General features: G+C 33.9%; 1 protein-coding gene across 6 annotated transcripts; it reads left to right on the top strand.

Annotated features, from left to right (window-relative positions):
• Positions 1-485: 485 nt before the first annotated feature.
• Positions 486-12,976, top strand: LOC128990105 (uncharacterized). Of its 6 annotated transcripts, XM_054412352.1 has the most exons (8): positions 486-885; positions 4,526-4,715; positions 6,731-6,796; positions 7,480-7,545; positions 7,650-7,715; positions 8,709-8,955; positions 9,943-9,990; positions 12,319-12,976. In XM_054412352.1, the coding sequence occupies exons 1-8, from the start codon at positions 502-504 to the stop codon at positions 12,434-12,436; spliced, it is 1,185 nt and encodes a 394-aa protein (XP_054268327.1). In that variant the 5' UTR covers positions 486-501; the 3' UTR covers positions 12,437-12,976. The 6 variants fall into 6 exon arrangements, with proteins under 6 accessions (XP_054268327.1, XP_054268328.1, XP_054268329.1 ...); XM_054412353.1 differs by lacking the exon at positions 9,943-9,990; XM_054412354.1 differs by lacking the exon at positions 7,480-7,545.
• Positions 12,977-16,601: the final 3,625 nt, after the last annotated feature.

Consider the following 16,601-nt stretch of genomic DNA (forward strand, 5'->3'; position numbering starts at 1 on the left):
TATGTTTGTTTTTGGCTGGTCGATTTCACTTTTTTATGTTTAATAGTATTGTTATTGATTTAAAATTGCGTGGACAAGCTATGTGTTTAGGAAAACTCTTCTTTGGTGTTATTAAAAAATACAATGCTTTAAACATGTTTTAAGCTACTGACCTAATGATATGAATTCTTATATTTAGATAGATAATTACTTCAAGACCAAAAATTGTAAAAACATTTAACGCTACATACGTCTCTTAATAATTTTCAGTTCGATAATAATGCTATTTAAATGTATACGATATCAACAATCAAATAAAGGTTTCCCCTTTCATAACCTTAAATGTGGCCTACCTGAATCTAAATGCCAAAAAACCTAAAGACCCAGCGACCGTGACTTAACATATAAACATAGAACAGTACAGGGAGGTGCCCGGACCCGCCCCGCTGGTTATTTAAATTTCACAACGCAATCGGTACAAAAATGTCGAGTGCGGGGGAGGAGGAGTCAGAGACAGCGTTGATGTCAGCGGATGTGGAAGAGGTGGCGGAGGCACCGCGAGAGACGCCTAGTCCCTCCATGAAGAGCGGCAGTGCAGGCAGCAAAGGCAGCGCCATGAAGGCTTCCAGCTGCGACCTTCGGCAACCCAGCGACCAGGACGACACGGACTCTGAGTTGTCCGACGGCGAGAACTTCCTCACCAAGGGCGCCTTCCTGCTGACCCCCAGCAACGAGCTGAACATGGAGAAGGCGTCGGCGATCTGCGAGAAGATGAACTTCCGAGGGCCCTACTCGCTGACGAAGACCGCCACTGGGATATTGTTCAAGTTTGCCGAAATGGACGACTACCAAGCGACTTTCAAGAAGGGCTTTCATAAAGTTACGGGAGCTAGGTTTTACAAAAAGGTGAGTAAATAGGTTTTATATAAGTTGAAATTTCAATAACTAGTTTAGTTGATGAAGCAGTAGTTTCAGTTTTTAATATATTGGACACTTTACAAAAAATGTGTTAAAGTAATTTAAATACCTCAAGCACAATAAGCGACAATAAGTTGACGTGCCGGGGCTCTGAGTCCGCCCCACAAATTTAATACCTACTATTTATTAAAAAACCATAGGAACCCTTACAACATAAACTAAACATGGTAGGTTTACAACATAAAATAGTGGTGGAGGAATAAATGTTTAAGAGTTAAACCAATGTTTTCTGATTGAATAGTTTTACTTAGAAAATCGTGTGAAATGAGAATCGTGTTAGATTCTTATGTAAAAATAATTTTTACTAAGAACTCAATGTAATTTCAAATTATTGTTTTTGTAAAATTTTAAAAGGATATTGGAGGAAAGCTATACTATTCAAGGATCCAAAGTTGTATCTTCTTTTATATTATAAATGGATACATGTATTGTTATAATCAATAGATAATCCCAAAAAGTCTAAGTTTATATCAATCGCCATTATAATATTTTAACATAATTATTACCCATTAACATGTGCTTCATAACCAACCTGATGAGGTTACACCTGCGAGTATTACTTCAGATATTCATTACTTCATCGTTGGATAAGCCGTTTGAAATTATATATCAACTTGCTAATTCCTATTTAATACGTCACGTTTTTCTCTTTCCCACTAATTTCAATTACTTTTTTTAATTACAAACATTTTATATTGAGTTCATAGTAATCAATACTTATATGCTATATATTTTATTTCTAACTGAAAGCTGTTCAATTTAAATAGGTAGTATAAAAGACCACAAAGTCATGTTGTTTGATCAATATTTAAATGTTTTATTTTATTGCCAGTCTTGTCAAATTCAAAGTGATTCATATTTAAGTTCGATTCATATAGCTCAAAATACAATACAAAACGTCTCTTACATTCAATAGGTTCTGTAGCTGAAAAGGAAATAGGAGAGAAATCGGTTGAACATTGTTAATGTACTTGGATTAAAATTTATTTAATCGAAAAAGTTAGATTATTTATATACAAGCTTTCTTGCAACAGTAATGAAAAAACTTGCAATGTGATTGCTGGAGTGATAAAATAAACAAATTGAATAACTCTCAATCGTACCACTTTTATCATATATCATCTGCTTATAAAAATAGTATACTGCAATAACAACTCCTAAAACTCTTACCATAAGGACTGGAAACCATGCAAAATGGATCCTATCAAAGAAATCAAAGTATAACAAGAATCTTTAAGGGGTCTTCAAACAAATATTTTGTTGGTATTCGTTCCTTCTTAAATATTCCATCCCTATAAGACTCCTAATCAAGGGAACTTAGAAAATCTTAAATTAATGGAGATTAATAGGAGTTATGAGACGAAAAGGTTAAGTTTACCTTTATCTCAAAATAATTAAATTTGTTAATAAAATGTTGTTAAATAATTTCGTATCAAAAACTACGAAACAGAATATGCTTGAAGTTATATTTAATTTAACTATTACTTTTTCAAACATTTCTATTGCATATAAATCCCGACTTCTGGTTATACTGTACGAGTAACTATACTAATAAGGTTAAGTCTTAGTTGTCAAATAAAATAATTTAAAATATTTTACTTTTAACTCCACTTTTTACAATTTTAGCTGAATGGGTTCATTACAATAGTGCAGTGGTAAATTAGAGGGTTGTTTGTATTGTAGTGTTTTAATTAGTCCTTGATTGCTTCAAAACTAGTAATTTATTTGTCGTCTATAATATTTATAGTTTCAAACATATTTTAACATATTTCAAACATATAGTGAAATGAACCAATTAAATAGACTGGACAATATTTATAAATGTACTGCCAGTTAACATTTAACTGTTGTGGTAAGGAATCCCCACTAACGATTAAACGCGTTTTCATTTTACCATGAGTAATATTTACTTATTCGATTAGTGAAGACCCGTATTTGAAATCAAAATGTTGCTTCAGCTTTTTACAAATTAATACATCTACGTTGATTTAATGTGTAACAACGTGTACAACTTCATGTCTATTATACTTATAGACAAGTAAACTATGACTTTTTTTAGAAAACACGCTTTACCCAAGACAATACAGAGAGCAGAAAATAAGCCTATGTTAGTGAAAAAACGTATAATCATTGACTTGATTTTATTTGACTACTATAATAATGTAAATATATATTGTTAATGTATTCCATTATTATAAATGGGAGCTCAAAGTCAGCTTTTATTTACTCTTATATAGACATTTTTGTCATATAAATCCTGCATTGCCGAATACATTTACACATAACATTTACTAAAGTAAAATAATATAAACACCATTGATAACAAAATTAGAACAATCTGATAAAAATCATAAATTAATTTTGGTTTTTCCTAAAAGGTTCCCTTCAGGTAGTACTAATACCAGAGTTTGGTAAATCTTATATAGATTATTATTGGTGATCCGTATATCATAATTAGACCAATTTGTTAATACCAAGGCAAAGATGGGATTCGGATTCCACTATATGTAGGTCCCTTAGTTATCATTAACTGTATGGGCTATTAATTACAGCTGTGTCTAAGGAATATGTCGGCCTTAGTCACTAACAAGACTACAAGATCGAGCTACTTATCTTACTCTTATCATCTCCATTCATACTTGGCTTAAAATACTTACTTTGTATGGTCACCATTTCATTTAAAAGTATTAATGTATACTATACAAATATGTATATATATACAAATATATTATATACTATACTATATAAAGTTTTTATCTTATCATCTGTATACCTCATCAGAACTCCTGACAAAGCGGCCAGGAACGATTTTGGTACTGCATCAGAAAAAATATCAGGTACAAATACAGGTTCTACGTTGAATATTCCTACCAGTACCTATTTTTGATAAGTAAAAAAATAACTATACTTAATCACATATAAATAAAAAAAACTTTGGGTTTAGAAGATGAAATTTGCACTTTTTGACGAACTACAGTTTGTGTACAAAACCTTTTCCTGTATATCTAATTATAAAGCCACTATAGTCAAAAATGCAAAATATTCCGCCATTTTCCATTTCCTGGAATTTCCACAGATTCAATATTTGGGGACTTTATGTTCAAAAGGAAGGTATATCCAACATCTGTACCAAATTCCTTGCTTGTACTATTTTTTAACATATTTTTACTGTACTACTGGGGCCTTGGTAGGGGTAGGGCCTACATATTTCTCCACTTGATGGACATTTGAGACAATAACTGAACACTTATTATGTTAACCTAAACTGTCCGTTACAATAGACTGTCATATCGTACGTAGTCTAAGGACTGAAAACCATAAAAATGTCAATTTAAGGTGTAACAACGTGTACAACTTCATGTCTACAATACAGAGTAACCTCTGACTCTTTTAAGAAAATGCGCTTCACCCAAGTCAATTTAATGTGCACAAAACATTTTGTCTTTGAGGGTGAACAAAAACAGACGGAGTCAGGGGATGGGAAGTCCGATTCTTGCTCTTTTTTCGTACCCTTTTTTTCATTCACGCCAAACCAAAACGGTTCTCCACAACTTCTTACACGTTCCAGATCCCGATCCCGTGTCGGCCTCAGAAGACGTTCGTGGTGTTTGTGCTGGAGGTGCCGGACGAGGTGCCGGAGGAGGACATCAGACACGCGTTGTACAAATACTCCTCCGTGGTGGAGGTCTGCAGACTCCAGGGAGGGGTTGTGGCAAGTGGCAGTGGAACTTCTCTGTCCTCAGCTGGTGGCCAACAGGGTAAGTGGCGTCATTTTATCTGGTAGAATTTCCATGTGGCATTATCTTAAAATGTATTGTAAGAATGTGATGGAAAATGTGCGGTAATAAAAGAGGCTTCAGGGAAAGAAGATTCTTCTACATTCACTTTTGGATACTAGAATATAAATAACATATAATAGCAAAGACAAGGCAAATTTCCTTAGTCAATGATAATAGCATCAACACTAGAATGTTTATTTTATTGAGAATGATGTTTAATGATCCACTCACTAAGCATACAACTGTAAACTTTCCTTTTTATGTATTGATAATCTTTAGGATCAAGATGCTAAAAAGATAGATTTTTTTATTAATTTGTGTTTATTACTGGAATCGTGTTCATCACATGAGAAATGTTTTACTTCAAAAACTTTCCTAGAAAGAAAGAGGGTCCCTAAAATTGTTTAACGAATCTTGGAATTCAGCTCTGCGTAAAATTGATTCAAATATTTATTCGATCATTCCTACATTTTTTAATAGAATGTTTAGTACATTTTCATTGTGTTGTTTTCATAGCAGTTGTTGTCCCATTTACCTTCTTGAGGGATCTCCTGTCATATGTCCTTACATTCAGATACTGTCCCTTACCAACCAAAAACTTTTAAAGTTATACACCATAAAAGAAGTATTCCTCTAACGAATAGCAAGGACAATTTAGTTAAGCAACAAACGTATTCATTTTACAGCTTTAATATTAGAATTCCAAAATTACATTCTAGAGTAGTTCCAGATTTAGCACTTATAAACTATAAGTTATTTTATAACAGTTTTTGTACTTGTATGTAAAAAATAAATATCTGTAGAACTATTGGGCACTTTCTTGTAGAGTGAATTCCATGATAATCCATGGTAGAAAATTTCACTTCTATGATGATTCAACAATTCACCTAGAAATTTATAGGTTTTATTATTTGAGAGATAAAATATTCATCATGAAGGCGATGTACGGTAATGTTTTTTTAGTCAGCAGCTTTTGTAATTTTCTTTTTAACTAGAGGTCGTCCAGGGGTCAAAAGATCGACCAAAAATAAATAATGTACAGCTTTCTGAATTTGTTTCACCTTACGCTGTAAATACAACATGTGATTGGAATTTCTTTATTTTTTTAGATTTACTGTATATTGCGTTGTTATTTCGTCACCAGCATAGGGTCCATGTTCATTTTTAAAATTTTAAATTCATTTTTTGTGATTATTTTTAAGCCTATTTTAATTTATGAAGGGATCCTAAACATCTACAGGAAAATATCTTTCCAACAGTATGCGTTGATTCTCCATGTGATACGCACGATGTGAGAACAAATGTTTAAACATGCTTGCCTATTAATATATAGATATGTTAGACAATTACTTAACAATTTAACATGTACGGCTATATTTTTCTTCTAACGCATTTCAAAAATTGACCCCACATCGGGCTTAGTGTTGTAATGAAGTTGTGTAGCCGAAAGCCACAACTTGGACGCGGTCCAGCCACTGATATAGCGCGCAATTAAGGCGCGCTTAGCTACAAATTGTGGAATTAATGCAACCGAAGTCCCGAGCGCTTAATTACTTCTTAAGCTCACACGCTCAACTCCTACACATTCGCCGTTGGGAAAACATGGCACGACTTTAATTAATAATTGTTGATGTTTAGATTGCTACTGGAATATACGTTCTCGTTTTGGGGACGATTGAGTTGTAAGCCAATTTAATGGAAGTTGTATTTACAAAAGAATACTATTGTATTTTTAAGTTTCATATGTTAAATTCTGACAGAGTAGGATAAAATGAGAACTATGGTAGTTATATATCGATGGTGGTTATTGAAATTAATGCTTGAATATTTTAGTATAAGATTCGGGCCAGTGACGTCATTTTTTTATGTCCATGATCCATACCACTTCTGTTCCACTTAGGAAGAAGCTTTGCCTCTACGAGATCATTTGAAAGGTGTAATGTTTGCTAACCTTCCCTTGATGTGTATCATTATGACGAAATGTTTTGTGTTAGGTAGTACAAGAGCTCTTGACAAAGTGGCCAGGAACGAGGGTTCCACTGCGTCAAGCAACATTTCAGGTATTAAGCTAGGTCCTAGCTTACCCTAGGTCCATCAGGTACCTTCTTTTATTATCATATTACATATTGATCTGGCTTGGTTGTGTTATCAGCAGTGAGATAGATTTAGACGAGGTGGTGGGGAACAAGGAAAGGCACTGGCTTAGGAATGACGTCAAATAAGCAACCCAACGCTAGTTACCTTTGGTTCTTCACTGCTACTATAATCTGTGTCACATATTCTATGTTTTCTGCTGTATCACCATAGCTTTAGTTGTGATGGAAAACGCCCGCTAAGGCCAAAGGCCAGGTAAAAGACATCCTATCCCTAGTTTTTTTTTTCCAGCCATCCATTTCACACAACATATCCTACAACTCTTATTTACCAACTAGAGCTTAAAGTAAATGAGTCAAAAATCGAGTTTGCACTGCCTTAAGGAACATGTTTGGCTCATAGATAATGCTTACCCTAAGTATCCTACCTCACTCCATTACAATATCTCTGTTCCAAAACCTTCAGATCCTCTTTCGTCTCATGTAGTACTAGAGCTTAAGAGGGTTGTTAGAAACGAGGATTCACTGCCTTAGATATCAAGTTGGCACATAGACAGGTCTTATGTGTTTATCTTATCATATGTATAACTCATACAGTTCATGAACTGGTCTTGTGTCTATACTTATAAAGGCCCTCTATTTTGTCACAGGCAGCATCAGATCTCTAGACAAAGCGGCCAGGAACGAATTCGGTACTACATCAGAAAAAATATCAGGTACAAAGAGAGGTCCTCTCTTATGTTTTTATCTTATCATCTGTGTAGCTCATACAGTTCTGGTCGTGTGTGTCTGTACTGATAAAGGTCCTATTTTGTCACAGGCAGCATCAGAGCTCCTGACAAAGCGGCCAGGAACGAATTTGGTACTGCATCAGAAAAAATATCAGGTACAAAGACAAGTTCTAGCTTTGGTACTTTACCTTCTTCCATCATCTGTGCCACATATCCCATGGTTTTTGTTGTATCACTGGCAGTTCTACAGCTTTAGACGAGGTGGTTAGAAATGAGGATGATACTGGCTTAGGAAATCACGTATCGCTAAAGGAGTGGTCCTCACATGTACTTTAGATTCACCACCTCCTTCTATCATCTGTGTCACATATCCTGCAGGTACCATATTGTCACGGGCAGAACGTAGGCTTTAGCTAAGGTTGGTTACAAATCTATTGGGAATTGCTTCAGGTTACAGAGAGAGCATGGCTTACGTACCCCTGTGCCACATTCAGGTCTTGTTCTTACAGTTAGCACAAAAGCTCTAGAAACGGCGTAGGCACTGCCTCAACCAACGGGTCATGTACAGAGATGGGTTGTTCATATCTTAGTTATTCTTCTTTGCACTTGTGTCACTCATAATACATGTTTTGTCACAGGTAGCACTGGAGCTTTCGACAATATGGAACAAGTTGATCAGGAATCTGGGTTGCACTACTTTTAGAAACACTTTGGTCCATTATGTTTTCCCTACATTGGTACCCAACTTACAATTCCCCATTATCTGTGTCACGTTCTATACAGTTTCCCTGGTATCACTATCAGCACCCTAGATTTAGATGATGTAGCCAGGAACACGTATACAGGCTCGGGAAACGAGTCAGGCAAAGATATGGTATCTACCTTCAGGAAAGAGAACTACAGGCTCGGGCAACATGTCAGGTAAAGATACGGTATCTACCTTAGGTGTTTTATCTCTTCCTTTCTTATTTCACACTTCCAATAAATTCGTCTGAGTAACGATTAGACAGCAAGATAGCTTTAGAAAGAAATGGCTAGAAATCAAGATGGAAGAGCTTTGTCAAACTTAGATTCAGAGCTACGTACTTCGTCTACTCTCGATATTTGCATCAAAACCAACAAATGATCAATACATGATGTTGCCACAGGCAGCACCAGGGCTCTCGACAAGGTAGCAAGGAACGAAGGAACTGCCTCAGGAAACACGTCTGGATCGGAGGCAGGGCCTATCTTGGGTACTTCGCCTCCGCCAATCGTCCGAATCACATTGGCGTCCATCGACGAGTACAACTCCCTGATAACCAATGGTTTTGATTTCTACGGGGCCACCTTCTTCCCCACGGAGGCGGCGACTGCAAACATGTACCGCAACACTGGACGCAAGGGTAGCAGTGGGTAAGTTCCTAGGATAAAAATACTGTTGGAGGTACAAAAGTACGTTCAATTTATAACTTTGGTTTGTTGCCATTATTTGGCTGGCTCGACTTGACATGAGCTCATTGTTTGTGTCTTTTAGAATTATAATCTTCATCCTATGTGCAAGATGCCTAATGAATCCTGTTTGTCTGTGGAGTTAATGTCATTTGTTTAATCTAACACAAGGAGTGGTAAGTAAGTTTTACCCAACTGTTGACTCCTTGTGAACCGTTTCCAGTTTGATTTAAACGGTATCAGTAAATTGCCATGTACTTTCTCCCATTGGCTTGTCAACAACCCTCATAATGGGTAAGCTGTGAGAACTATATTTTACATGTAAAATCACGATAACTGTTGAACTGTATACTTACAGCGTTAGAGGTTGTACTATTTTGTTCAGATTTAAATTTATCATAACGCCATACTAAGTTTTGTTTCTAAATCGTTCAAGCATTGTTTTATCCAATTTTTCCGCTATTTTATTGTAAAATCGCCATTAAAATCCATTTTTTTAATGCGTGGGTTACAAAAATACCCACACATCGAATTGCATCAAAAATTGAATCACATGTGTAGTTTATATCTTTGTACACAGCCAAAAACACATACAGACATGATTTTGAAAACCCTTTTTTGGGGTTCAGCGGGACCAAAAAGGATGTTTTCACATAAAACTCAAAAAGTGTTAACGAAAACATTACTTTCTTCATATACTCATGTATATGAACAGAAAAAAATATATTACATTTATAGGTTTAGTACTTATGTGTGGGGTTTATTTACATTATTTCATCTGGTCCAAAAGAATTGCCAGTCTGTGCCTTTGAGTCCAGTATTTGTTTGTATATATTAAAAACAGTTTGTGTTTGTAGCAATTTATTTGCTGAATACCCCTACTGTAGTTCATAAAGTGACCATTTGGTATAAAATAAAATGTTTTATTTTTTTGTTTTAATTTTGTTACAGCAACGTATACTTGCCACCTGTATGGTATCCCAACAACAGAAGATATAGGTCGGAATTGTTCAATTACTTTAACTAACTCCCACATGTAATTAGCAATATTTTAATTTGATCAATAATATCATAACAACACTATAACAGTGAAATTTAAAACTACTAATCTTTGGTTCGGTAAAGGAGTTAACACTTATTAAACGCGAAAGTAAAATTGGCTGTGATTGACTTTTAAGGAAATTCTTATCAACTATTAATCCCTAACCAAATATTGTAAAGTGTAAATACAATATAACCTAAACCATAAATTAACCGTTAACAAGTTTACATTCTAATGGTGGATAAAATAATAAACTGTAAATATAAATTAAAAAATTATTGTAGCAAAGCAACCATTCAAGTATAGTATAGTATATTAATGTAAATTTACTCTAAATTCATTTTGTAATGATTAACCTTCATTTTGATCAATTATAAATTATATCAATTATTTGAGATAATATTCTGCTAATGCGAATGAGCAGCTATTTAGTAAGTGATTCAGTCATTTCGTCTATTACGATTGTGTTACAGTACATTACACCATCGATATGTCGAGTGATCGACAACAATATATGCTAACACCTTATCTAATAAATCAATCGAGAAACAGTTTTGATCGATACGATTGCCACAATCAAAATTTACAACTGTTTACAACAGCTGATTTTTACTCCCTAGGGACTAAAAATGATTTTTAATCCCTAGAGAGTAAAAATTCTACTTTGGACCCACAACGTATGCATTAAAACCGGTTGTTTTTGCTTAAGTATGACGAAAGCTTATTTTACCTAACCCGCCATGTTAAACTTCCCTATCCCAAGCGTGATGTATACAACTTCCTTACTTCTCGAGTGATGTAAAGTATCAAAAACTCACTCGGTGATGTAATGAAACCTATTTAAATAACATTGAGTGATTAACTTAAAAAATATACCTCTATGGAGCCAACGTTCAACGCTAGAAATCAGCTGTGCTCTTGAATTTTATTGTTATGTTTTGAAGAATTTTCCTAACCTAGCTTTTGTTTTGTAAATGAACGTTACTGTTAGAAGATGAGCGAAATGGATAATGATTAATATTGTTCGTAACCTCCTGTATATTGTCGGGTCAGGTAAAATCTTGTACGTTACACGATACGCAAGAGCGTGTTTACATCACTTAGGTAAATTATGCAACTCGCTTCCGCTCGTTGCACAACCTTCACCTGCGTGATGTAAAAACGCTCTTACTACACTTGTAAGGTAATAGCTATTTACATTACAAGTGTAGTAAGAGCGTTTTTACATCACGCAGGTGAATGTTGTGCAACGAGCGGAAGCGAGTTGCATAATTCACCCAAGTGATGTAAACACGCTCTTGCGTAACGTGTAACGTACAAGATTTTTTTACCTGACCCGACAATATTCAGGAGGTACGAGCAATATGCTTCATTATCATTTTCACTCATCTTATAACAGTAACGTTCATTTACAAACAAAAGCTAGGTTAGGAAAATTCTTCAAAGCATAACAATAAAATTTAAACACACAGCTGATTTCTAGCGTTGAACGTCGTTGGCTCCATAGAGGTATATTTTTTAAGTTATTCACTCAATGTTATTTAAATGGGTTTCATTACATCACCGAGTGAGTTTTTTTCAACTTTACATCACTCGAGAAGTAAGGAAGTTGTATACATCACGCTTGGGATAGGGAAGTTTAACATGGCGGGTTAGGTAAATAGCTATTTTACCACTATTGATAGTCAACGGTACTACCAAATGAGGTAGGGATGGCAATTAGATATATTTGAATTGATTTGACGAGTACCAGCTGTTTTATCAACCATAACTATTTATAACAATCCCTAGTGATCGATGACAGCTGATCCAGTTAGTAGATCAAAAAGCTACTAGCCATATAGAAATCGAACCAGCTACCTTGTGATAGCCAGCCAAGCACAATAAATGGTCAGCTATCCAATCAACTAGCTTTGGCATAACGATGGCGGCTAAAATACAATTTCCGAGTTAGTAGTATTTACTTCATATACACAAAAATACAACTTATTTCGTAATTGTTTGGACAGTAAGGTTTTATACCAATGTATATGTAAATACAGTAGAACCTTGATAACAAGACTCTCATGGGGATTATAAAATAAGACTTATCAAGACGTCGTTATAAGACGTTATCAAGGTTGACTTCTTATCGAGGTTTGCAATAACATGTGATTAGGGGTAAAATAAATTCTAGGGGATCTAAAAATGAACCTTGTTATCAAGGGCTACATGTTATCGAGGGTCTTGTTATCGAGGTTCCAAATTACTCAATTTAATATAAAAACGAAAATGATATTTTTCAGCCGCTACTTGGACTTACCATCTGGAGGAGGAAGGGTTAGGGATCTTCTGCCAGTTTTTGACTCGACTGCGTTCGCTAAAATACCCCCTCCTGCCAGCAAAACGGTTAAACCTAAGTAGATAACATATTATGTAAGGTGTGCCAATAAGCTGACTCGGTGAAACACTTTTGGTAAAAAGTATTCTTTAGAACATTATGCTACTAATTTAGTGAGTAAAGGCTGTAATCAAAGTTTACTATGTTTTCTTCTCAAGACATTGAGAGATTTTTTTACTATTGGAGTTCATTAACTTCATAACTGAAATGTAGTTGACAAGTATAAAAAACTCAAACTGTATTTTTTCAAGTCTGATGTGCATAGCACGTATTTTTGACATACCTGTGAATTTAAGTTATAAGTATTACTTGATATATCAATACATAAATATTACTTGACAAGGGACTGGTGTTTCAACCTTGTATTACAATGCTTTTGACTTAGGTTTAGTTTATTTTAGTTACAATACAATGCAACTCTGAAACATATGTTCCTAGCATACAAAACAGTTCCTAAAAACCAGTGATCTTATGTCTGCCATTTTCAGTGCCCATATATTGCACCATAATAGGTTTTGTAAATAGAATACGGTTTTATATTCAATAATAAATATATACCTCTGCTGTGTATTCTTTTTAACCTTTCGTCATTAGGGATTGTGTGTGAGAAAAATAAGTAGGCGACCGTTTTTTATAACAAAAGATGATATTTATTATGTAGAATGTGTACTAATTTCTAAAATGGTAAGTCTTGTTATATAAAGTGAATTAGTTAATAACTAGCCACCATACCTGTGCATCGCAACTATAACTATTGACTCACAAATAACCGTCCATAATTTTGATAAAGCACCAACAGAATCATTTTAAAACACGTGTTTTATATTAATTTGGAAATTCTAATATTAAAAGTGATTATAATAATAAATTATAAACATAAAGTCATTGACTTTTAAAAAACATTAACTGGCTACTCCTTTTCTCAGATATAGTATTTTTGGGGTAAACCAACATACACAATATGTTAACATTAAATTTAAAAAAAATACAAATAAGTTGATGAAATATGCACATAAAAATAAAAACACCCTATTGTGCGAATATTAGAAATTGTTTGAACAATCCAACTTTGACAATTCTCAATATGTATGACATATTTTTGTTGCTCCTTAAATTAGCTATTATCATCAAATAAAAAATAATAGTGCTGCACCCTTTTGGTAAATCTAGTAGCTCTTTGCTACTGAACACCATGGAAATGAACTTCTTTAGTTGAAACAGTCGTTAAGGTGCGTTAATTCCTTTTAAATATGAATACTCATAAGGTTAAAATGAGAAAATACATAGTGACTGGAGTGGAGCCCGAAAGGATTTTTGTGATAAGAATATGTCTATATGTTATTTGGCAATGTGCCCAATCCAACCACTTGTTAATGCATGATTGAATTTCAAACAAACATTCACATCTATTTATAAAAATAGTATAATATGATATAATATACAAACATATAAGTAGTTATTAAAGTATTTGATTTTTCTTCAAAGACATTTCTCCCTACATCTTTTTACCAGTAACTAATATTTTTAGATTATTAAAATTGACGAAAATTCTCCAATTTATTTAAATCATTTTGAATAAGAATATTTCTTCATTGAGCAAGTTATTTCCTCAATCAAAATACAACATAGATACTATCTTTGACTAATAGTCAATGACACTATTTAAAACAGTATGAATAACACTAGTTTCAAAACATGAAAATATTTTATTAGTTACGTGCTATTGCAATATATCACAACCTTGTTAATCATATTACATTTGCTTGCAAAATCATACTAAATTTTGAAACACCTTATCATCTTCAAGATGAATGTAATTTAATTATTTTACCCCTTAGGATTATTTTGGGTATGACTTTAATCAAGTGAGTATTTTATCAATGAGGCTCGTTAGTTGTGAGATTACAGAGGGCCCAAGTGCGCCATTCGAGTCTTATCATTACCACAGAACTCCTAAATTACCTTCATTTGAAACTCACAGCGTCTTAGGTTCATTTTATCACTTGACACTTACTTACACTGTAAAAACAATTTCTGTAAATATTATGGAAGAGTGTATTGTTTATTTTTTTATTTTTTTTTTTTAGAAAGAGGTTTATTACTGTAATATTTATTTGTGGGACTAAGTCGCAATAAAAAAGTTATTGTGTTGAGCAATACAGAAAATTTGCAATACTGAAGATGATAACGTGATGATGTAATTATGATTATGAACGTCACCATTCTTCTGATTTAAAAACAATCGATACGAAATCTATCATTAAGAGTATTGCCTACTTGTAGTAAATACTTAGTAAATAACATAGTAAATACAGGAATCAAACTGAGAAAGGAGGTTTTTGATTAGTCGAAAACTAATAGGAACACTCAGGGTATACACATGCACACGATTCTAAAAACACATAAAAATGCCTCACTTATCCTCTTTGTGTGTCTGAAAACACATAAATATTCATCTGCCTTATTCATCCTCCTAATCAGAAAATATTTAGATTATTAATAAAAAAATCTAAAAAGTAACCTATTAAAAAAGACATGGTATTTAATGGATAAAAGTTGGCATCCTTCTTACTTTCCTAAATGGCAAGTATGGCAATATAAAATTAATTTGCTTTGGCATCTCATTGAATATTTGTTCAAAGCCTTTTAACAATAATGAATACAATGCCTTTTACCTGTTGCTTCATGTTTTTGTCTTGTATATTGGTATAATTCACCTAAATTTATTTATTTTTTCAAATTCATCGTGTAAAAAAAATCTTAAACTAAATATTCAATGGTTAAGGGGTAAATTTTGAAATACAGTAACAGTTTTTAAATTAAGTTACAGCATGAATAACTTTTAGGGACATTTTTTACACACGATTAACAATTTGGTAATTTATTTAATCAAGTACCTGTTCTTAGTCTTCGTTTAGTGTATTTTTTTTACATTTTTTCTGTGAAAAAATTTATATAATGACTTTTAAAACGACATGTCATAAATATTCCAAATTTAAGTTCTTGTTGGTTTATAATTCATTCCGTATTAGGACTGACATTCAGGTACTTATGATATGTATAACAGGTTACATTAGAGATAACACTGGCCGTATGTCAGGTCAATGATAAGGCGACAAGACGGAAACAGGTATGACATGCATGACATTATGCAATATATACACTACTAGCGGCCATTGCAGTTACCCGCTGTGAGGCTTGATTTACACTCAAAATGTATGACATGTATCAAACAAAACTTGTCTTTATGTTCAGATACATATTCTTAAGGAATCCTAAAATTGATACGCCATTATTAAAAATAAGTCAATTGAAAATTAGTGTACACCATTTGTGTTAACTTAGTAAAATAAATATAGATTAGACTAGTTGGATGATTTGTAATGTATTTTTTAGCAGTGTGAATTGGCATGGACATATTTTACTTTGAAAAAGGGGTGTGGATAGTTCTATGTGTGATTAAATTAAATGGTTTTGAATTTCGTCTTCGAGACTTACAACATCACAGTAGGTTGTTGAAGTATTTTAAATCAATTAGTTTAGGACTATATCTATATATATAAAAGGCAAAGCCCTCACTGACTGACTGACTGACTGACTGACTGACTGACTCACTCACTCACTCATCACTAATTCTCCCACTTCCCATTTACCTAGGAGGCTGAAATTTGGTACACTGATTCTTTAGGCATTAAATAGGAAAACTAAGTAGTTTTTATTCTGATCGGACTCTCGGGCTCCGCCCCAGTGGCTCTGGAGTTTCCCATGTTAACCTTATGAGTACTCATATTTAAATGGAATTAATTAATCTTAACAGCTGTTTCAATTAAACAAGTTGGTTCTGTTCTATGATGTGCAATAGCATTAAAGTTACAAGGATTACCAACAGGGTGCAGCACTATAATTCTTTTTTATTTATGACAACAGCTAATTTCCAACCAAAAGGTGAGTGAGCGTAGCGAACGAACTTCAACCTGGAGGCGAGTTAGTGTGGCGAACGAGCTAACCTGACGGCAAGTGAGCGCAGCGAACGAGCTCCAACTTAAAAGTGAGTGAGAGTAGCGAACGAACTTCAACCAGGACGGGATTGAACCATGCGAACGAGCTTATCTTGAAAATTAAGAAGTTAAACGGGGCAAAGCCCGCGGGTACAGCTAGTCAGTTATAAACACCAAAGTCAAATCGTTT

Source organism: Macrosteles quadrilineatus, unplaced genomic scaffold (genome assembly GCF_028750875.1).
Source record: "Macrosteles quadrilineatus isolate MER2022 unplaced genomic scaffold, UCM_ALF_1.0 Scaffold_3__2_contigs__length_128488019, whole genome shotgun sequence".
NCBI lineage: Eukaryota > Metazoa > Arthropoda > Insecta > Hemiptera > Cicadellidae > Macrosteles > Macrosteles quadrilineatus.

What these genes read in the sequence shown, in the direction of transcription:
- LOC128990105 (XM_054412352.1), top strand. Translation starts at nt 502, where the DNA reads ATGTCAGCGGATGTGGAAGAGGTGGCGGAGGCACCGCGAGAGACGCCT. An exon ending in TGCATCAGAAAAAATATCAG is followed by an intron (nt 7,716 to 8,708) that starts GTACAAAGACAA and finishes ATGTTGCCACAG; the next exon opens with GCAGCACCAGGGCTCTCGAC. An exon ending in GGACGCAAGGGTAGCAGTGG is followed by an intron (nt 8,956 to 9,942) that starts GTAAGTTCCTAG and finishes ATTTTGTTACAG; the next exon opens with CAACGTATACTTGCCACCTG.